This window comes from Tauraco erythrolophus, chromosome 6, assembly GCF_009769465.1.
Source record: "Tauraco erythrolophus isolate bTauEry1 chromosome 6, bTauEry1.pri, whole genome shotgun sequence".
Taxonomy (NCBI): domain Eukaryota; kingdom Metazoa; phylum Chordata; class Aves; order Musophagiformes; family Musophagidae; genus Tauraco; species Tauraco erythrolophus.
In genome coordinates, this window is record NC_141470.1 from 31456971 (window position 1) to 31480605 (window position 23635).

The following is a 23635-nucleotide window of genomic DNA, read 5'->3' on the forward strand; positions in this document are numbered from 1 at the left end:
CGGTTCCCGCTTCCGGGGGGTGGGCAGTTTGGGTCGGCGCTCGGCACCGGGCGCGGGCGGGACATGGCCTCTTAAAGGGGCGGCTAAGCGCGGCACGGCTCGGCTTGAGTGCGGCGGCGGCTGCTGTTGCTGCGGGGCGTGAGGGAGCGGCGGTGGCGGTGCCGGTAGGTGTGTGGTGGCTTGGCCTTGCCGGCTCTCTGCGCCCCAGGCGGGGTAGCTGGCTGGCGGATCCGGTCTGTGGCCGCCTCCCTGCCGCGTAGCGCCCTGTGTGGGGCGGGCTTGGCCCCGCTGGGGCGGTGAGGGCCTCCGCGGGACGGGGAGAGGCGGTCGTGGCCGCACTGGCCTGGTGGCTGCCGCCCTGCCTCAGCTGCCGGGGCCGCGAGTCAGCGCGGGGTAACGGGGCGGCCGGAACGCGGCCTGGTGCGGGTCCGGGAGGGCCGTCCGAGCTCCCGCCTCAGCTGGGGGCTGCGCTGGTTTCCTCGTGTGCTGGGAGGCCTTGCCCGGCTCTCCCCCGCGAGGGGCGTCAGTGCTGTGACCGGCTGTTTTGTCTCTTGCTTGGTGAGAGCCCTTGAGTTGAGCCGTTAGTAGGATACAGGAGAAAACCCTCCTCTTGCTCCACCTTCCTAAACTTGCATTGTGGCCCTCTGCCTTTAGACTAATCTGTAAGAAGCTGTTGTGGTACGTGGTAAACAATAAGCATCAAAAGTAACCTGTACTTTTGTGCTTCTCCTAATTGTGTATCTCGATGCCCTTGGCACTTCTGGGAAGCTAATGAAGAGTCAGCATTGTTTTTCAGGTTTTTTTTTCCTGTTTTTACTTTCATTTCTATTTTGCACAATGAAGGTTATCATATCAACACACATGAGTTGACAGCCTGAGCAAATGAGCTAAAGAAACTTCGGAAATTTCTTTGTGCAACTTCGCTAGCTATTTATGTTCCTCTTTTTCACTCCCTTAAAAAGGACAGTTCGTAGCATTCAAAACTAAGCAGCTGGGTTTTGCTTTACTTCTTTCTCCTTTACAAACAAACGTTCTGTGCTGCGAAGAGAACAGCTATGTAGGAAGGTGTTTAAGGACAGAGGAAAAGCCTCCTATGATTTCAATTGCTTGATTCATTGACTTGAGCAGTTATTTACTTACTGGTAGTCTAGTAGCCAATCTATATGCCTGATCTCCCCTGCTCTGCAGTTTTTGAAGTAGCATATTATATAACACAGTTTGTGTCATTACAAGAAATGGAATCTGTTATTGTCTGTATATGGATCTAGGGTGGATTGTTAATTTGGAGAAGGTATCACAAGGCCTTTCCAGGGACAAAAATGGATTGTTGAGACAAGTATAGAGCTGAACACACTGCACAGAGGAGGTGGCATTACTAGCGCCTATTCTTTGTGCTATTGCCTCTGTGCAGTGTGTTCAGGAAGCTGATAAGAGAAAGCAGGAAGTACGCAGAGTAGTGTCTTGTTCTTGGGTCCTGACCTCTTCCCCAAGGCTCACAGATGCTTTATTCATTTATCTTGTAGGCATAATCACATGGAGGAGTACATTCTGGTGCTGATACCTTGTACCACCCTGCATTAGCTGGGCTGAATTTCAGCTGACTAACAAGCAGGCTAACTGTTTGTGTTAAGGAAAAGTTTTAAAAAAACAACTCCTTCTAAATTAGTGATATGAAGAATTAAAAAAAAACCTCTCAAACAAAAGCAAACCAACAAAAAATAAACAAACCCCTCAATATCAAAGCCGTCTAATTTGTAAACTGTCTTTTGCAAGAATCCACAGAAATGTCATAATTAATGTTAACATTTTTCTAAGCATATTGTTTAATGAATTTTTCCATCTTTTGGGGAAGTCAACAGCTTGCTTTATAGGAGAAGGAACTGAGAGGGCTTCCATGATCACCTGAGGTTGTACCAATTCACTGATGGCTAAAAGCGTAGCTCGTGAGATACTGGCTTTCAGTCAGTTACTGCAATAGCAGGGTTGTGTCATCTCCTAGTTCCTACCTTTGTGGTAAGATTACCCAAAAGGAGGCATAAGCTGCATTTCTCAATCATACTTTAAAATGTATTGGTTAGTAGCTATTGTTTAAAGTTTATACCCTGGTACATATATAAAACATCCAAGGAAAGAACTAGCAGTTGCAGGATTTTAAGGTTTAATACTTTGGTATTCTTACTAGTGGATTATGTTAAAAGGATAAAGTACAAGTATTACTTTCTAATTTATCTGAAATGAAGAGGGAGTTAAGTGTAGTTATTTGGAAATAGAAAGGGTAGGATTCTTTCATATCATGTCTTCATAAAAATGAGTAACTTAGACATAGATGTATGAAAGTTTTCCACTCAACTCTGCTACATTTGTTTCCTGACTGCCAAAAACTTTCACTACATTTTGAAGATGAAAACAACATGAGGATATAAGTGTGGAGGCGTACTAGAGCATTTTGCAGGAGTTATGTGGCTTTCATTCGTTCGTGTCTTGGAAATAGCTCTTTTGAGAGAGAGAAATTAGTCTAGAAGGCAAACTTAGTAAACCTTATGGCTTTGGCATTAAAGACAATCTTACACCAACTTTCAGCTCTCACAGCTATTGTTTTCCACGGCCTAAAAGTATTATTTTGGTTTCTACTTCTTTCACTTTACTTCCTACTCACAAGAAAATTATGGACCTCTTACTCTCTTTTTATGGAACCAGGCACCAAGTCACAGCCTGCTGTGTTATTGATGTTATCAAAATATCTTTAACAAGGAAAAAAAGGAAAGGATGTATGACAAATTTCTGAAAACCATTCAGTCTATTAGAGGCACAAAACTGCTACATGCCAGCCAGAGATGCAGGACAAAAGTGTTATGATTATTCAAGGTGGGTTTGTGAAAGTGCAAGCAATCAGAACAATTTATTGGTCTAATGCAAGTAAACCTGTATGGTTTAAGAAAGCTTGTCACTGTTGGCAGCCTCTCCCTGCCTGCAGTCCTTTCCAGATGTGGACTGTGTAGTTGCAGTTAAGCAAGCACTTTATTAGGCCTTGTGATGCCCTGCAATTAACTTAAATTCACAAAAATTGGAAAGACAAAAAATTCTTATGAATTTTGAGTGCTCTGGATAGCATAGCCTGAATATGCCATGACTGTCATAAACCACAGAAGTAAATTCCTCTTTTTCTAGAGCTAATAAGCCTTAGAATTGCTTCTCAGCTAGTGCTGAAGAAAAGCATATTCAAACAGCATGTAAATTGCCTACTATAGCTTTCATTATCTTGAAAATGTCTTATAAGCCTCAGAAGATTATTAGAATTGAAAAACCCTTGAAAAGACTGTGCAGACTCACTGTGTAATGGCTTTTGAAACTTGTTTGCATTGGAAACTGAGTGTTGGCATAAATAGCTGGCATCCAGTTTACAAGTAATTCTGCATGAAAAAAAACATTTGTAAGAAAAAAACCCTTAGTGGTGTGGAGGAGTATTTTAGACCAATGACAGACACAACAAAGAAAGATTTCATGTTGACTTTCTTTAGTGTGTGCTCTGGCAAGACAGGTGGCAAAGATTACTATGTTGTTGCTGGCTGCATAAACCAGTATTTTGATCTTGAGGCTCTGTCAATTCAAATGCTTTGTTTTTTCCACAAAGTTTTTAGTATACCTATTGTAAGGGAATCCCGGGCAGAGAGCTGCTCTTGAGTAAAATAATACTGTCTTACCTTTCTGATCACAAGCAGATAATTTAAACTTGAAGATTTCTACATGTGGATAGCAGGTTGCTGTGGGTATTACCAGCACTGAATTTGCTCCCATTGCACTCAGTCGTACTCAAGTTACGGCTTGGCAGATGTTAGCTCTCAATTCAGTAGTTGGAGTTGGGGCAGAACTCCAATTAAATTCTTGTGACTGATCCACCTGAAATGTGGTAATGTGAGCAGTGCTTTCCCCAAAAGAAAATTTGCACTGTACTGTCACAGGATCACTCTGCTGCTAATACAGACATAGCCATAGCTCACATTAATCTGTGTCACCTTCCAGTTTTTTCAAGTTGGACAAAGAACCTACTAAAATGCTTCAGCTGCTATATGGGTGTGTTGATTAACCAAATGAAGATCTCTAAACCAATGATGCTTTGAATGCGTCTGGCACTGTGCTAAAATCAGCCCAAAAGTGCCTGTCCTGTCCCTCGTTCTTTTGCAGGAAATACCTTGAGGTTTTAAAAAGTTCTATAAAATCACCTTTGCTGTATCTCTTCCTCAACCTTCTCCAACATAACTTCGCATTGGAGAGCGAATTCCAGGTTTTTCAGAGTTGTTTGAGCCATGACTAAATGCATAGTAAGTGGAAAAAGTCTGTGCAGATGTAAATTTATTTCTCTTACCTCATTGTTCCTCTTGTCCAAGGGTTAGAAGTAACTTAAGTCTAATCCATCTTCAACTGACATGGATTATGATATCCTAATTTTAATATGCATTATAATAGTGAGTTTATAGAGTGGCTTAGCACAATATGAGTAGTCTTGTGAAGAGATAACATCTTATCTAAAGCTTATGGTCAGAATTGAAATTTCCAAGAATTTCTTTTGCCCCCACAATCTCCAAAATAAAACATGACAGAAAAGACATTCTTATTATTTGCAGGCCCTACGTTTATTTTCTTGTTGCTCGCGTTTCTTGATGCATCTTCCTTTTTTGCAAGACAGTGATAGTTAATATGAGGAATGTGTTGTAGTTTTCTAAGTTTCCTAGTAGAAAAGTTTCATGAGGCCCATTACTTCAAGAAAATGTATATTTATAGCAAACTTAGTTCTGCATAGTCTGTAGATGCCAGGTTTTCCTATGCAAGAGGTAGAGAGGGAGTTGCACTGAAATGTGTTTATCTTCAATCCTTGCAGTCTGGTAACTGAGTAAATACTGCAGAGTCCTTTTTGATAACAAAAAGTAAATGCAACTGACATTACATCCTCCTTTAAAGGGGTTCTGCTTTGTATTTAAGCACATTAGTTTCTTGTTTAAAACTCACCACTCTAGAGAGAAAATAAACTAAAATAACAGAATGTTGTTGTAATACAATTGTGAAGTCTCTTTATATCCTGTCTGTTTTCCTTTGATTACTTTCTGGCTAGGATTTTAAAAATCATAGAAGGAAAGCAAAGAAAATAGGCATTGAGCATTGATACTAAAATAAATGCTTGCCTTAGCAAATCTTGCATTATAATAAAAAATATACCAGGAACACTTTAGCTATGTCAAGTATTTTTTCCCTGAATATTTTGTCTTTATTGAGGAATCTTAATATCTTGGATATAAAATCATTTTGTCATATACCATTAACTTAAAGCATCCATTGAGGTCTCTCCCCAGCTTTTATGATTCCCAGACAGAAAGATGGGGGAATGAGTGTCCTTTCTTTATGTAGATATATATATACACACTGTGTTCTGTTGGAATAGCTGAACTATTATTTCAATACAGATGGCCTCATCTTGGGTGCTCTAACTTCTTTAGAGACATCTTACAATAAGGACACCTGTTATATTTCAGCTATTCCAGTTACACATGCAGCTATCAAACATGTACCTCCATCTTTGGAAACAGGCTTTTTTTTAAATATTTGGTTTCTTCTTAGTTATACCTGTGTGCTTTTTTGGATGTTATAAACTACTGTGTGGTGAGAAGTCTTTTTGTTACTGCCTACGGAATGTCTCTTTCTCTTCTGCCTCACGGCACCAACTTCCTCTGCAGAGCTACTGTGCAGATTGTGTGTATGTGTGTTTACAAAAGCAGTGCTGGCCATCTCAGCTGTACAAACTAACAGGAACAAGACTATTACTTTTTGGAGTCTAATACATCAGTTTTGGATATTCAGCTTTGAACAGATGTTGTAAACAAACCAATTCAAAGAGAATGCTTTAAGCCTGTCCTAAGAAGGAAATGGAAATTTGTTTTACATAGCTCTAATGGCAATGGCTGAAAAGTGAAGATGGGTAAGCTTGCTGGGAATTCTAGAGAAATAAAGGTTCTGTCACTGTTTTCAGTGACATAAGACCTCGAGAAATGATCGGACAAGGCCAGCAAGTAGTTGTGCCCTATTATCCATGATAAAAGATTGTCAGAATATGTCTCTTAACCAAGTGTTCTGAGTGGTTTTATTTAGCTTCATCCCACATAGGTTGGTAAAATTGTAAATTGGGCATATGAACTATCACTTCAGATAATGTTTTTATCTCACAAGAGGCAAATGCTACAGGTGTCCAAATGTGAGCATCAAAAGATAAGCACATAAATACCTCAGATTTAAGGAATCCTGGAAGTAAAGTTTTTGCTCTGTATTATGGGTGTTTGCTATGTAGAAGGGTTTTTTCTTTCATACTTTGCAGCTGGATTTCTTCAGTGTTCAGTCAATTCATAAACAGTTTCAAGACCAAATACTATTGATTTAGGAGAAAATGGAAGAAATGCCATGAGTTTCCGTAGCTGTTCAGCTGGTATGTGATCTCCTGGCTAGCCTGAACCCACAGCTGCAAAGGGAAGCAGAACACCAGGGCTGCTTGAAAAAGAAATCTCCTGGTAGCTCTGGGAATACAGCTGCATTTCCGGCCCTGTTTTGTAATTACAATGAGATTCTTGGGAAGCTGTTATATTCACAGGGTGGAGATATGGTGTCCCTTTTGCTGTCCAAGATGAGAAGTGTTTTATGGCTCCAAGCTGCAGAAGTACCTGACTGTGTGGCATCCAAAGTAGGGAAAGTGTGGCCTAGCCTGCAACAATTGTGGTAATCCAAATATTGCTTTTTCAGTACAACTATATAATTGAAATTTCATCCTGTTTCTAAGTATTAAGTAAATGTGAGATTTTCACCCAAAGAACCAGCTTGATATCATTTTCCTGTGCTTAATGTAATTCAGTGAAAACAGGTCCTTTCCTCCCTGTCCCTGCTTTACTGGTCCTTAGCTGTGCAAACCAGCTTGAAGGGCATTCCCAAATTCGAAGTTAGGGCTAAGCTGCCCTAAATAAACCTTATGAAAGGAGCTTAAGCCTGTGAATGAAAAGACAAGTCGCTGATTATATAGTGAAGTTGGACTACTGCAAACTGAGCTGTTAGAAGCCTGCTGTGAGAATGTTTTATTCTTTTTTTTAAATGATGGCATAAAATGACTTGTTTTGACAACTACTTAGAAAAACCTCCTAGAGCCACAGTCTTAGGCTGAGGAGGTATGTTAGGTGCTAAAGACCAGACCTGCTGAAGTATTCTTTAAATCCTGAAGTGCTTTAACTGTAAGGGATTAGGTGTCTTGATTTCACTTCACTCTGAGGTATGCATACTTTCTGCAAAGAGCTATGAACAACATCCATTCTGTAGCTAACAGCTGGGTGAATCTGCATGAATTTGCCCTTCTAGAAGCAGTTACTAATGCTATGTCTTCTAAAATATTGATCTCTTAGGGAAAAACGTAACATAGTTCTGTTAGTCAAGCAGGATATTTGGAGTGATCTCAAAGGGTAACATGGACTTAATTGGAAGCTGCTTATGTGAAAAAGCAAGGATTAATAATCTATAGTTAAAGGGAAGATTCATTTTTAAAAAAACATCCTCTTACAAAGCTTATGTGATATCTCATTAAATTCTTGTATAGCCTGGGAGCTCTGTTTTCCTATTGCTAGGAATGCTGGCTTTATTAGCATTCCTCCAACAAAAATGCAGATTCTTAGCTCTGAAGAACCTGGCTCTGATAAGAACACACTTATTGAGGGGCTTGCTTTTTCCTTTTGTCTCTTCAGGCAAAAATATATCTCCTGGTTGTAGCAAAAGTTAAATCATGGTATGTTGGGACTTCAGTTATTAAAATCTTGATCCTGTATGTATTATGAGAAAGGTGGATTTGAAAATCTTTGCTAGAGTTGCAGACATACCATTTAAAACTTTTGCAGATCCTTTTGCATTTGAGGAATTCACCATGCCATAACAACAACTTTTTCTAGAGTGTTACTGGCATCATTTTAGGTGGTCCTTGACCTTTAAAAATGTTTCCCCTTCTGACTCTGTTGAAATCCCTCAAAGGGAAGGGGAAAAACGCTTAAAGCTTATGCTAGTAACTTAAATGCCTTAATGAATTTCTTTCTGGATTACTGGGTAAATCAATGTGCTTTTCCAACATGAAGAAGCTTTTTATTTTAAGACTTCATTTCCTGATTTTTATGTTAACTAAAGACAGTTAAAATTCTCCAAAAATATTTAGGGAGCCAAGTTTTGGAAAGTAAACTTTCACATACTGATTGTTCCTGTGTTTCTCTTAGCTACTCAGTTATGTCATATCAACTGAATAATTCTTTTAGTGCTTTCTAGTCCTAACCAGGTGTTGTACTATGTAGAATAAAATGTGTAGGCTTTCATTCTTTGAACTGTCTACTAGCTTCAGCTCAAAATACTGATAAAAGGGTAATTCTGATGTTTAACTGGTATCTCTTACTACAGGGCGAAGATTCTCTTTCACGTGATTACCTGCAAGCAATAATTCCTCATAATGGCTGAACTGTCACCTGAAGAAATTCAGCTGAGGGCCAACCAGGTCACTGATGAGGTAAATATTATAGGAAGCCATCTGGGATTACAGTATTTATCTGCCCAGATTACAATATCTCTTAAAATAAAGACAATCTAGGATAGTGATTCTGCAAGGGTATAGCTGAATGTTTGAAACTCTTGCCTTTACTTGGTAGATACTAGAGTGAAGACTACTCCTGAAAGTAAGAATGAATTTAAACTTCTGAATTGTAAAACCACCTACTTGACTGAGTGCTGACCACCCAGTCCCAATTACCGCGACAATGCAGGCTAGGTACCTACAGTATTCTTAATCATGTTGATACTTCATGACTATTTTTATTTAACTAAAATTCATTTGAATACCTTTTATTTTATAATTACTTTCTAATGGGATAAACAAAGTACTAGTAAGTACTAAAAACCAAGAGTTTACTGAAAAAAAACTCTAGTATGCTGCCACTATGATGGTATTGTAGCGTGTATGACATAGACAGGCTGATAACCTTTGAATACTAGCTGCCTTACTGCAATGAACTGGTAAAGAAGACTTTCAGACACTGATATATACTGTTAACGCGCTCATTGTTTTAAAATTCTCTTTCTAGTCTTTGGAAAGCACAAGGAGAATTCTTGGCTTGGCCATTGAGGTAAGGGAAAGCTTTTGAATTCCCTGGGGATTTCTTAATAGAAGTATAAGAAGCAGCATGTTAACTATCACAAAGTGATCTTGATCACCTTTTTGTCTATCTCGAACTTTTTTTGAGACACACTTCATTATTAGGAGTTGCTGCTTTAGTTCAGTAGTAGCATTGGAATGACTTAGACCTAATGTTTTTTTCATGTTATGTAAAATTAGATCACAGAAGGATCAATATTCTTTTTATCTGTTTTCCTCTTAAGCAAAATGTCCTAGTCTCCAAATGCTACAGATGCAGTTGCAAAAAGTCTCCTTTTTGTCATCTTCTACAGCTTTCCAGTACCTAAAGGAGGCTTACAAAAAAGCTGGAGAGGGACTTGTTTACAAGGCTGTGTAGCAATGGGACAAGGGGCAATGGCTTTAGACAGAAACAGGGTAGATTTGAATTAGATCTAAAGAACAACTTCACTCTGAGGGTGGTGAGGCTCTGGAACAGGTTGTCCAGAGAAGTTGTGGATGTCCTGTCCCTGAAAATGTTCAAGGCCGGGTTGGATGAGGCTTTGAGCAACCTGGTCTAGTGGAAGGTGTCCGTGTCCCTGGCAGGGGGGTTGGAACTAGATGACCTTTTTAAGATCCCTTCCAATCCAAACCATACTATGATTCTGTGATGGCCAGTTATGGCTTTGGCTGCTGCATTGCTTGCTTCTCATAACATCTTCCATTTGTCTTTTAGTTCACTTTGTCTGAGAACAACGTGAAAATGTCTTGCTTTGAAGAGGAGGCCAGGGTTCAGTTGGGTGGGGTAGTAGAGGATAGGGCTACTTTTGGTTCTAAACAAAAGTAGTTCTATATGTATCTTTTTACCATCTATTCATCAGTTTTAAAGATAGTGAAGTATGATGATGAAGCTCTTAACACCCTTGTACATGACTTGTTACAAGTTAAATCTGTATTTTGTGTCTATCTAGGTGACATATTAGGAATCTGTTCCTCTATGCTGTTACAGCTTGTATTCCCCACTGTAAAAATGGCTGAAAATTTACTTTTGATACTGTAATTTCAAAAAAATATAGAGCAACCGGTCGGTAGGGAGTGAGATAAGATGGCTGATAGCTCTGGTAGACTTAATGAAGCTTAACTGGTTCAGCAACGCAATTTTGCTGGTACTTGGATGTGCTATAGACAAATGAGAATCCAGAGACTAAGCAATAATGCCTTTCAAAGCTAATGCCCAGACTTTTATTGCCAAAGACTTGAGACAGTTTATTGGCAGTGTGAGGACACTAACAAATAATCCAATTAATGAAGTGTTTGGTCACTACTGCTTTAGAGCCTGTACTCACTGTCCAGTTGGTAGCAGCCTGCTGTGGAACTGAACATGCTTCTGTTATCAGTGAGGCATTAGAATCAGCATAGCCTAATGAATACCTCTCAAACACAAATGTTAAGAACATGCAACGAGCCAACATAATTTCTCCTGGTTTCATAGTTTTGTGATTCATAGAAGCTAAAATAACTCCTGCCATAAGCAGTTCTATGCTGCCAGTTCACAGTAACACATAGGTGCAATCTGTGATAGATGCAAGACTTCAAGCCAGCAAAGAACTGTACCATGGTATGTTCTTCACTGCTGACTTCTTCTGCTTGATTCAAAAACTTGTGATGGGGTATTCTCTTCCTGATCTCTTCTGCTGAATTCTCGAGAATGGTTTTGCAGGCTTGGTTTTGCTTTCTTTTATTCTGGCTTCCAGGACTAAAGGTCTCTTCAGCCCTCTTGAAGGGTGTAGGAATAAAGAATGAAGTAAATGCCATTTTTTAAAACAAGGCACAGCTAGGTTTACTTTTTTAGCTTGACTTTGTCATAGTTCAATCTGAGTATTACAATAAATTTTATCATCATCTTGTAATGTAAAAAACCTCCTAAGTGAGATGGTGTAATTGGTAAAGATTATCAGCAGCCTAACATAGGATCCAATTTGAAACTTAGCATAGCTTTACAATAGAAGTTACTCTTAGCACAGTATTTTATTTTGAACTTGGTTGGCTTATCAAACTTACTATAGAGACCTTCTGTTTTTGCACTGCCGTATTTGAAATCTGTTTTACATCTGCAAATAAATTTATTTCTGCAGTCCCAGGATGTCGGCATCAAAACTATCACCATGTTGGATGAGCAGGGAGGTGAGTCCTTCCTTCTTCCTCTCTAACACTAAAAATCAATTTTATAACTGTAAGAAAAAGGATTTTCGTTCAAGAGTTGTTGCTGAAACTAAAAGCTTATTAAAGACTACTTATGTGAAAATGAGATTTGCTAATTGATTATTCCTGTATGTTTGTACTAGTTAAGAGGTTTTAAAGTTGTTGAGAGACCATGTTAGTTACAATGTAATACAGCCTCTGCTACAGAACTGTTCCTTTCCACCATAGCATGAATGTAACCATACTCTAAAAGCACCAACAGAAATGCTGCCCTAAGGACAGGGAAAATAGTTTTAATACAGTAAACAAAACTTTATCATCATTAAAAATCAAAAATCCCAGAAGGCAGGAAAGAAAAAAGGCATTAGTCTTGGTACAAAAATAGAACTGAAACTTGTAAGTTCCTGCTTGAAAGAAATGTTAATATCCCACCCCCACCTTCCCCTGATCTATGTTTATTCAGGTTACCTGTTTCTCTTCTAGAACAACTGAATCGCATAGAAGAAGGCATGGACCAGATAAATAAGGATATGAGAGAAGCTGAGAAGACACTGACAGAGCTCAACAAATGTTGTGGGCTCTGTGTCTGCCCTTGTAACAGGTCAGTTAAATTGTTACTTGGGTCTGAAGTTCTAGAATATTCCCAATAGCTACTGTACTGGGAGATCCTCTCTGATAAAAGAAATGCTGAATGTCTAGGAAAGCTATCTGTGTTGGTTTGTAGAGGTGCACCCTTTAAAATTGTATGACAGTAGCTAAAGCTTACTTGCATCTAACCGTATATTGTGCCTCTTTCACTGTAAATGTAGCTGCTGTATAACATCCTGCACCAATTGTACCCTAATCTCCTTAAAGCTTATATTTAGTAGGAGACTATCAATGTCTGTACAGATGAGATCAAGTTGGACTGCAAACAGTTATATGTAAGTGCCTGTCTGTTAGAAATTTGACTCTCAAAATCATTTTTTTCACAAAAGTATTTTTGTACTAACTTAAAAGCAAGAAAACTTGTGTTTTGGAGAAGGAAAGTAATACTGGTTCTCTAGGCATTTAAAAAAATCTTCCTGCTTTAGAGGAAGAGAGTAGGGGAACAGATGCTGGTACTAAAGCTTTAATCTTTTACCAGTGACTACATAAGTTCTTGCAGACCTGCTTCACAGTACTTTTATAAAATCAGTGTTATGGCTACCATATCCAATTCAGTGAAAAGTAATCTAGTCTTTTGTATAGCACTTGATTTGTACTTCTGAACACCTAAACAGCCTAAACAATGATCAGAAATCAGTGTTGTAAGGAAAACAATATTTATTTTTTGAAGATGTGCTAGCTTTTTCTTTAAACAGCAAGCTATCAAATTGATTTGTGTGAATTGGATGTGATCATAGTGCTTCCAAGTGAAGGAGAAATAAGCTATTTTAAGAGTGTGACCAGTGAAGTGAATAGTGTGTGTTCATTTTTAGCTCTTCAGCAGAAGCAAAAAAAACCTTATTATTCAACTGAGAGGCAGCAGAAATTTAGGTAAAAATTCCTTGGAGTAGCTGAGTCTGCTTATCCAACAGAATAATATTTTGAGGGTCACTTAGGATGGATATGAATGTGGCTTCTAAGGCTGAAAGTCTTAGAGCTTTAGTATCCTGAAAAGGCAGATGTTCCTGAAAAGTTCTGACCTCTGGATAGATGTGCTTACTGTTTTGTATTAGTTTGATAAAACTGATGTACTTTGAGCTATTTGACACACTCAGTCTTTGTTTTCTGTAGTTGACAGTCTTACTTCACAAATTCTGATCTTGCTTAGTGTCAATAAGCTGCTTAGCTTCAGGGGATGCTTGTGACACACCAAATATACAGATAACAATAAAAGAAATAATGAGCTGTGTACAAAAATAGGTAGTAACATGCAGAAAAATCTACTGGAAAAGTGGAGGGCAGTGAATGCCTTTCATGTATCTGCTGATGCATCAATTTTTCGGTCAGAATTATTTGTCAATCATTATCTCCAAAGCTTTTCATTTTTTTCATAAAGCGTAAAGTTAAATCAGAACACTTGTTGAAATAATTATTGCTTTTCTTAATTCTCTTAGGCTTAGATAATGTATAAAAGCTTTGTGAAAATGCAACATACTGGCAGTACTCTAATATAATCTATGTACTAATAATAATTTACCTGTTTGCTGGTCTTTACTATTCTTTGTTCTCCATTCTCTCCTAACACTGATGTTTGCTTTCTAAAAATGAAGACTAGGATAAGAAGCTGTATTCACTTAACTGGTGAAAGCGGATTTTAGGACAAGGTCAGTCTTATTAGTGCAGATGTACATTTAAGCAGCTGTCTGAAGTGATGCTTCAGTTGGGTTTGTGCTTGCACGTGCATGATGTCTGCATGCAGGTCTCTTTGTGGCTGTGATGTGTTGTAATACTGGTGTGAATAGAAAATGTCAATTACTGAAGAGTGTATTAGCTGTGGAAATGTTGAACAGCTGCTTGAGCCTGTGCTGGTTTGACAGGTTGTACAAATTGCCTTACTCTTACAGAAATGAAACATGAGAAAAATGAATGTATAGTAATTGGAAAAACAGCTCTTAAAAAAAAAAATAAATCAGGTGGTGAGAAGCTTTGTTCTTAACTGTGCTTAGTTTGAGCAGCAATTCTGTTTCTAGCTGTCTACCTCAGATGTGCAAGTAGTTTTCAGGCCCCTTGGTTTTGTTTGATAAATTCCTCACAGTTATGTCTGACACCTAAGACTTGCTCATCTTAAGACAAAGCTCTCCTGCTGTTGGTGGCTTTAGTATGAATGAGATTTAAATATAATGCTTATAATGCTCAATCTAGGTGCAGTAAACCTGAAAAGATCTTTAAGCCTGAGTGTGCACAAGGAGCTAGAATTGACTAGTTTATTTGGGGTTCTGCCGGGTGCAGCAGTTCCATTATGAACCGAGAAGTTACTCCTTTTCTTCCCCTTAATGTATTCATACTAGATTTACTTTTCGTAGAATCTGACTTACGAAATACAATTTCCTATTTTGATTACATAATTGCCAGAAGAATGAGGGGAATATTTCTTCATTACAGCTAATTTCACACCTCTTCAAATATGAAACATCTGGGCTACTGAAAGGCACTGTAAATATGGAAATTGATTGCCTGTAACTGTAAAGTTAGTTGTACTGAAAGACACTACGGATTTTCCTTCACAGGCTTTTAATAAAGCAGAAAAGTGGCAATGGAGTTTGGATTATCTAGCTTAAATCTGAAAATGCCAGCAAACAAGATGAACATGGAATCATAGAATGGTTAGGGTTGGAAGGGACCTCAAAGATCATCTAGTTCCAACCCCCCTGCCATGGGCAGGGACACCTTCCACTACACCAGGTTACCCAACGCCTCATCCGCCTGGCCTTGGACACTTCCAGGGATGGGGCATCTATAACTTCTCTGGGCAACCTGTTCCAGTGCCTCACCACCCTCAGAGTGAAGAATTTCTTCCCTATATTTAATCTAAATCTCCCCTCTTTCAGTTTAAAGCCATTGCCCCTTGTCTTATCACTATATACCCTTGTAAAAAGTTCCTCTCCATGAGGGACATGAGAATATTCTTCTCAATGATTTTTAGGGTTCATGAGAACTGACCCCAGTTTTGATCAGTTATTTTTCTGTTACATTTTCTTCCCCTCTTGCTTTTGTAGCTATGTGAATCTTAAGATTGCTTCATGTCAGTGAGGTTGCTTTAATTTTTTGCTCTTCTGAATTTTATGGTAAAATTGTATTGGGAAGTTGGTTTGTCACTCTAATGAAGTTAGTACAATTGAGTTGCAGAATAAAGGAGCTATTTGAATATGATTACTGTTATTTCATAATAAAAATTAACTTGAGAAACATTAATTTTGAAAAGAAAGACTTGGCAATGAAAAACGTTCAAGAAAAAACCGGTTGAGATTAATGGTTTTCTTGCATAGTGTAGCAACTTGTATTTAATGGTGTTTTCTTTCATCCTCATTTCTTCCCTGAAAAGTAACTAATCCTGACTCTAGACCAACTCTGGTTGTAAATGCAACTTTATCTTTTGACAGTGTGAGCTTTCCTGTTACTGTCATAACCTTCCCTTCTTCTGGTAAAGTATATTACTTTAAGGAAGTTACTGTGCTTGCATTAGAACTTAAGACCAAATTAACTAACTGTCCCTAGAGTAACTCTGTTATGTTTGTACTGTGACAATATAAGAAATTCTATTGTATAGACAAGATTTTTGTCTATAGAGAATCTAATCTCTTTCAGGCACAAGACAAATTTTTCTGAAAATCCTAGATTAATATTAAATTTCAGTCAGGAAGCCATGTTTCTGATGTAGCACTTCAGATTTCTTGTTTTTATGGAGTAGGACGAAGAATTTTGAGGCTAGCAAGGCATATAGAGCAACCTGGGGAGACGGAACGGAGAACTCAGCAGACCACGTGATATCCATGCAACCAAGAAGTATAAATCAGCAGCAGCCTCTGACTTCTGGAGGACCAAGTGGCGGATATATTACAAGGTTTTCTTCATATTTCTCAATCTCAAATGCAGAAATTCTAAGTTACTGATTGGCAGCTTTTCAGATGCATTTTAGATGAAGTTGCTAGATAGTAAATTTTTAATACAGCTTGGAGGAATTCTTACTGTTTGGAGAGGAGACGGTAGACACCTACAACTTTTAGTATTGTAACGTTCATCTTACACTTTCTTTTTTTTCATAATGGTGGTATTATCAGTCTGTTTCTGGATGTGAGGACTGTGTAGAGCTTAGAGCTCCGTTATTGAGGGGACTGTTAAAAATATCAAGGACTTTTATGATCATAAAGTATATTTGAGACAAACACATCTTAAGCTTCCTCTGGTAGCTGTTATTTTAAATTCTAAGACTGTTTTTGTAATAGCAGCTAGTTTAGTGTCCTTTTTGGGTGGGCTGCTTGCTTGGAATACATGGGATTTTTAAAGGGGGGAAAACATACCCCGGCTTAAATACATTGTGTGTCAGGTAATTGTGCAGCACATAATTTCTATTAAAGTAAATTTAGGGTAGGCAAAAGCAAGTTCTTGATTCTTGGAAACATTGTCTGAATTATTTGAACAGGATAACAAATGATGCCAGAGAAGATGAAATGGATGAAAATCTTGCTCAAGTGGGAAACATTCTTGGGAATTTGAAAAACATGGCTTTGGATATGGGCAACGAGATCGATGCCCAGAATAAACAAATAGACCGGATAAATGTAAAAGTAAGTTTCAAAGGTGTTCTCTGCCTTCAGCTTAGAGATTGTTACTGAGAAGTTATGAGGAATGGGCTCACTGTCATGTCTACTTGTATTTACAGTAAATATACATTAAGATTATACTATCCTTCAGGTTGCAGTGATTTGAACAAGAGATAAATCTTGGTGTTTGGGTATGTAGGTGAAAATTCAAATGCTTCAGAGTGTCAGGAAACCTAAAAATACAGCACAGGTTACTACTTACTGCGAAAACAGCTAAACTTGATTGGATCAAAAGGGCAAACATTTATTGGAGGTATAACTGAGAGATTGTTGCTCACAGAGGAGTCTTGTATGTGGTAGGGAATAAGTATTTTTAACAATAGCAACATTCTACTGGAATTCCTCAAAAGTCATTGTAATCGTTGAATGTAAAATAAACTGCAAGTAATTTGTTGCTCAAATTCTCATGGCCAGGTTAATATTGGGGCTGAGGAGACTTTAGAATAATAGGTTTTGTAGGTGCGCAGGAAAACGTGCACAGAGGTCTGCTCTCACCTGCACTTGAAGTTAGTTGCAGCCAGTAACTTTTTTAAAAAAAATTATTGCTTTAAAGAGTAACTTCCCAAAACAGATTAATCGTATAAATATGTTTTTGAGGGGTTTCTTTCAGAGGGGAACTTATGAGAAAGCTAGTCATGTTTTAGAAATCCCTATATTGTGAAATGAATAGAAGTTCTTTTACAGGCATCCTGGTTAAAAAAGGAAACTAAAAACTTAATAAGTAGTCTAGTAAAGATTTTAAAAAGTAGAAGTGAACACCAATTACTGTAAAACTATTGAAGTAAGACAAAATGAGAAGTTAAAGATAAATGCCCAGTAGGGTTAAAAGCAAGAAGAATGGAGTTTTCTCAAAGATACGGAGCTAGTCTGACATAAATACTGGTTGTACTTATGTCATCATCTCAATTTTGTCTAGTAATTTAGGGGTTGTGGTGTTAATAAGGCCAATCAACATGATCTTTTGGAGGATGCCTTAATGGTCTTTCACAGTTTCCCAAAACTGCAGATCTGAGATGATTGACAAGTAAAAACTCAAATATTTTTAAAGACCACTAGAAAATTTAATCAGAGTTTAAAATGAGGTGTGAAATTCTTACAGCTCACAAAGTGGACTGACAATTGCCTGGTCAAATTAACTGCAAGTAGGAACTACTATTTTTAGCAGTAGTGTTTCTGATAGTTTCAAGCACCTGTTTTGGCCTGATGCACTTTCATTTTAGTGGTCTTAAAAATCTTGCTGATCAAGTCTTAACTATTTAAAATATGATGTAAATGAGTTAGAATTGCGTTACAAAACAGCAATAAAAATGAAAGTGCGTGTCTTGGCTTTGAGACTGGCAACCTGTCTCAGGATATTTAAATTAATCCTTTCCTGTTGATTCTTTTGTGTTTAAATCTAGTGAACAGTTTGAAAACCAAATCAAAACGTTGAGGATAAATCTCCAAAGGATAGTATCATCTAAAGAAACTAAGAGCAGTATTAAGCTTAACTTCAGAATAGAGTTGATATTTTTTCACAAAATTAGAAATTCCCACTCACCTGTATTTGCTTTACCGGGTGACTTTCTGTAGCCTGCAGTGTTATGCAGGACTCCTAGTCCGAATAAACCACTAATAAAAGCTTATGTTAATGGCTTTTTCTTAGAGGAAGATCTAGTAGCTAGACTCAATGTGTTTCCAAAGCATTGTTAACATGTTAGATTCTCACTTTTCTGTAGTAGATTCCTTCTCCTACCCAACCCTTGACTCGAAGGACAGGAAGGAAAGAACAGGAGGGGAGGACTTGAACTGCCAGTGTCGTCTTCCCAGCCCATTGCGGTGTGAAGGCGTGAAATGGCTAGTACTTACAGATCAGAGCTTCTCAGGAGTTCCACTCCTCATAGTGAGGGCAGAGGCTAGTTTTGTGCTTATTACCCTTCCCACTCACTCCCCACTGCAGGCTGGATAGGGAATTATTTCGGAGATCCTTATCATACCTTTCAGTAAAACTATATTTTGACACTTGTTCAGCCTAGACGCTGTGGCTGACTTTTGATGCTTTATAATAGTAAAATAATTCTAAGATAAATTATTTTTCTTACAGATACCATACTATTATGACACTAGGACACTGGAGGGTTTGTGAATGAAAATCAGGGATTTTCACTAAGCAAAATAATTCTAACTTAATGTCCATAGGTCACTTTAAGCTTTGACTATTACTTCTAGTCCATAGCAACAAAGCTGCTCTGTAGAAGTCCTTAAGATGTCTAAATGCTTGCAGAGAGAGGTTTTTTTATCCCTTTGTTCTATTAATATTCTTCCTGACTTGCTGAAGCAAGCTGCTGTATGTTTTGAGGATCAGCTAAAGACTAAAAGCTGTTTCTCCTGATTTTGTTTCTGCCAAAATTGACAGCATATCCTGGCTGTGGGAGGGGAGTGGAATTACTTCCAGCTTTTAAAAGTTGCTTGCCTTCTGTCTACCACAATGATAATACCCTGCAGTTCAGAAGTTATATCAGTTTGAATTTTTAAATTGTTTTGCATTAAGTCTGCACATGACCTATGAATTTCTCTCTTTTCAGGCCGATACGAACAGGGAACGCATTGAGCAAGCCAACATCAGAGCCAAGAAACTAATTGACAATTAAAGCCTGCTGTCATTGTTCAATGACACTATCTCTCCAGCTGCAAGCCACCGTATTAATGGATCTGTGAAACTTCTCCTTTTCTGAAATAAGAGGGGCTGGAAAAAATGAAGCAGTACCCTTTTCTATAGGGATTGATTTTTCTCTTTTTTTTGTTGCTTCATATACGTGTGGCCTTGACTCCAAGAAACCAGCCAACATAACTTCTTCCTACTCATCTGCCTTCACTTTCTTTAAGCTGCTCAGGGCTAAAAGTGTTACAGCTTTGAGAATCTTCTTCCATTTTATTCCCCTTCCCAATATCTCTTTTTTTTTTTTCCTGCACCCAAAATACAGTCCTTTATTGGAGCTGAACAAGCAGGGTAACCTGAATTCACAGTTGTGGAAAGGTGGAGAGGGCACTTTGCACTGTTTGAAATACCTCATAAGTTGAGTGTCTTCACTAAACTAGGGACTTGGTGAATATTGTCTGACTTGTATCTCTAGCAACCTCACCATAGTTTTATAGTCCAAGCCACATGATTGGTTTGGGGTAGAGTTTGTGGATTACAGAATTGAAGAGAGTTCATTTTTACTACTTGTGGGTTGAGGTCTTTAAAACACTTCCTAAACACATGCAATTTATTGTAAAGGTAGTTGGAGGGGTATACAGGTTTCTATTTCTGTACTGTAAATTGACATCGCTTTGGAGGCCATGACCAGGAAATCATGCTACATTGTTCTGGTGATATGTTTTGTGTATATATACCTGATCTAAACCCCATGCACATGATGGTAAAAGAAAATAAAACTATCTCCCGAAAGTATTTATTTGATTGAAAATTTTATGCCCCTCATCTAAAAGTTAACTTTTAAGTGTTTGAATGATGCATCTTAACTGGAAGAAACAGTAGGAAAGCATGCAGCTTTCTCACATCCTGTATCAGATTCTGTTTTGGCCAGTTTTCACTGGAATTCAATCTATGCCTTTCTCCAGTGCAAAATAACGACTGAGATCTGGTGCAGAGTTTATTCTCAGCAGTGACTTTGGGGGAGCTTCCTAAACCTACTGAAAACAGAGAAGCTTGTTACGTAACTACTTTGTCACAAGTCTGGAGGAAGCAGTACCTATATAAGAACTGTATGCTAGTTCTAAATAAACTAGTTCTAAATAGATGCCTGACTGGTTTATTATTGCAGACTTTGGGACTGTCAGTTGGAAATAATACATGTCCAAGTTGCATGCAACTAAAATGTTCCTGTTCTGTTCCAGAATAGAGGAGTTTCTGGCCAAGTGAGGTAAAGCTCTCTTTCTATAAATAAGAAAAACATTTTGGTTTAACTGTAATATAATCAGATTTATTCCTAGGATTTTCTTGATTTTTTTTTTCGTCAAGTAAATGCAAGTGACCTGTATAGTTTTAACTCCACCCAGCAATATATTATGCCTGTTTCAAAGGTGGAAATGATGCTTTGTCGAAGATGTGATACTCAATGTTGGATGGCAAAAATCTTCTTCAAACCAAATTGATTGGAGGAATAATTAAAACTAATAGCATTATAGGATGTTTTTTTGGAAGAACAGTCCACAAGTATCTTGTAGCCATTAATAATGACACTAATCTGCTGAAATGTAAGACAAACAGTGTTAAGTGTTTTGTTTTCTTTTTAGTAGAAATACAATCAGTATTAGTAGTATATTCTCAGTTGAATCCCAGGACAACTTGATATTTAAAGAAAAAACAAACAAAACCAAAAATAAAACCCCCAAAAAGTGACCAAAGGATGGAGCTGCTGCATGTAAAATATAGGCCAGTGGTAGACTATCATATGTGAATAAAGTCAAGTAATTTTTAGGGGACTGGATGCTTCAGTAGTGTTTGGCTTCTGTCTGACTTCCAGTAATTGTTGGAAAACTAATGAATTTTAAAAGCTCATTATCTACCCCATTAGTAATGAAGATTGTGCTTTAAAAACACAAGTAGCAAAGTGGTAATTCTAAGAGTATTGCATAGTAAGTTTCTAACAACCACTTGCATGGGAAAGCATAGGGGATTTGTATGCTTTTCTTTTTTCGTTTTTACAAGCTTCAGGTTAACTGATGGAATATTTGCTGCTGGTTGTGAAAGCATTGTATACATTATTTAATTGTGATTGTCTCCTGAAACAGAAGACTAAAGCTGTTACCTTATTCTGCTTACAACAGTGCAAACCTGCTCTGTAGCATCTGGACATTCCAAACATTGGAGTGTTTTTCTCCCTTGCCATTACAAATCCTTGTTCTTGACTTCCCTGAGCTCTAATAACAAGTTAGCATGTTGGCTGAGAGAATGCTGTGATTGGTATATCAGAATCGTAATATTGCAATGAATACCACACAAAGAAATAATTTCTGAGACTCTAAGCTTGAGTGTTTGCAAAATATCAGTACTATGTTCTGATGCAGCAAGAGCCAAATCCATGAAGGAGTTGGTGCCTGTATGTTAGCGAACAACACAGCCTGCTTCTTGGATTGTCTTACTGTTGTCTATAGAATAGATGCTTTATTTCCGTATCTATGGGATGGAATCAGCACTTGTACATCTTTGTATTTCTGAATGCTATTAAGAATGAAGGTTTACAGTTCTTGCTTTTGATTGTTAAACTATATATTATGCACAAAAAAATACATACTTTTATAACTGAATGTGTTTTAAAGCTATTTTCTCTTAGAAATGTCTTTAGTTTCCTGTCCTTGAAAAACTTGGCAGAACTAGTTGCTACTATGCAACTAGGAAGTTTCCCATCTATTTTTATTTCGCAGAAATGCTAACGATAACAAAGGAATGGGTGTGGTTCGGGAGAGAGGAGTATTTTGATCTTCTTTTAACACTTTAGTTTTCATTCCTGCATGATCAACACCACCTAACTTCAAACTAAGACATCCATCTCTTTGAAAGGCTGTGATTTGACATGGGACTGTACTGCAGGACGATAAAGGAAGTAAGCACAATAAAACTCGAGTATCAGTAACAGATGCCTAGCAAATACCTAGCAATTTAGCCTGCTGCCAATGTGATTTCACTTGCGAAGCAATTTAGAATTGTTATTTTCTCTGCTTGAGCCTCAGATTTCCAGAATGCTCTTCAGGGGAGAGGCAAGGAACAGCAACAACTGCTGTGTTGACTTGCAGCAGTTTTGAGCTGCAGGAGAGAAGAGGGTATCTGGGAAGCTTGGAGGAAGTACTTCTCAGGCTACTGTGGGGCTGCCTGGTATATTTCTGCCAAAAAGCAGGGGAAAAAAAAAAAAAAAGCAAAACACATTAGGGACAGCCTGCTTATGTAACCATTCTTAGGATGCAGCACATGTCCCATAGGTGCACTTAAACCACGACAGTTGGTAAATTCAAGCTAGCCTACTCCTTGATGAAAGATGAGTTAAGCCTCTCAACACAGGTAGTTATAGTATGAACTGCAGCACGTGCTGCTTGTGCAGTAACTTGCAGAACTCTTTCCTCTGAAGGCTATACAGTGAAACAACTTGTTGTTCTCACAATGCAGTGACTTGCAGTTGCTAATTCACCTTTGTTGCACTAGAAACGGCAATCCAGAGTCCAAATGTTGATTGAATAAGTGGATGAAAAGTGTGTCTTGCTGCAGTGGAAAACTGGAGAGCAAGTAAAACTGGTCTTATGCAAAATACATGAATGGTTTATGTTGTTAACTAGGGTAACATTTTTCTATCTCAATTCTGAAACGAAAAAGCTTTAAGTATAATTGTGCATGGAAATAAAATTGAGTGGTGTGGTGAGAAGGGAAAACTGAGAAACATGTAATATAAAACTACCAATAGATTGTGTCATGCTGAAATGTATAGAACGGTGTTCTGCTAAATGACTTGGTAACTGTTATTTATTGCTAGGACCTAAAAACGTGTGAGGGCATCAGTCAGCTTTTTTTTTTTTTCCCTTGAAACAGAAATAATCTTTCTCTGTTCTGAAACAAACTTGGCTAATCTGGGACTAACTTGGCACCATTCAGTATTTTGCATGGTGTATTCTCCCTTTTGCTTTACGAAATTTTTGAAAGCTGTCATAACTCCAAGGTAGCAAAGGAGCCTAACAGAGTAATTGAAAGGTTTATAAAGGTATTAACTAAATGTATAAATAAATGAGAGAAACGTTGATTTACTATCTCAAATACTTCCAAAAGCAGTAGAATATTTTTAATAGCAAAGCTCAAACTTCATATTTTTTTAATGTTCTAATCTACTATCTCTGTTTCTCTGTATCTTTATTGAATAGAGTCCTGATAAACAGATGTTACACTTGAGAGAAGCAACATGTCTGAGCACAGAATTTCAATTAAAAAAAAGCAACAACAAAAAAAACCCACACC

The 23635-nt window shown here is 37.9% G+C and overlaps 1 protein-coding gene across 1 annotated transcript; it reads left to right on the top strand.

The window, feature by feature from the left end:
* Positions 1-72: 72 nt before the first annotated feature.
* Positions 73-22055, top strand: SNAP23 (synaptosome associated protein 23). Its single transcript, XM_086612901.1, has 8 exons — positions 73-164; positions 8458-8563; positions 9135-9176; positions 11299-11347; positions 11849-11966; positions 15741-15893; positions 16473-16617; positions 19218-22055. Exons 2-8 carry the CDS (start codon positions 8507-8509, stop codon positions 19281-19283), a joined length of 630 nt encoding a protein of 209 aa, XP_086469027.1. The 5' UTR covers positions 73-164; positions 8458-8506; the 3' UTR covers positions 19284-22055.
* Positions 22056-23635: the final 1580 nt, after the last annotated feature.

Coding starts and splice junctions, on each gene's coding strand:
- SNAP23 (XM_086612901.1), top strand. CDS start 8,507: ATGGCTGAACTGTCACCTGAAGAAATTCAGCTGAGGGCCAACCAGGTC. Junction 11,348..11,848: donor CATGTTGGATGAGCAGGGAG/GTGAGTCCTTCC, acceptor TTTCTCTTCTAG/AACAACTGAATCGCATAGAA. Junction 15,894..16,472: donor AGTGGCGGATATATTACAAG/GTTTTCTTCATA, acceptor TTATTTGAACAG/GATAACAAATGATGCCAGAG.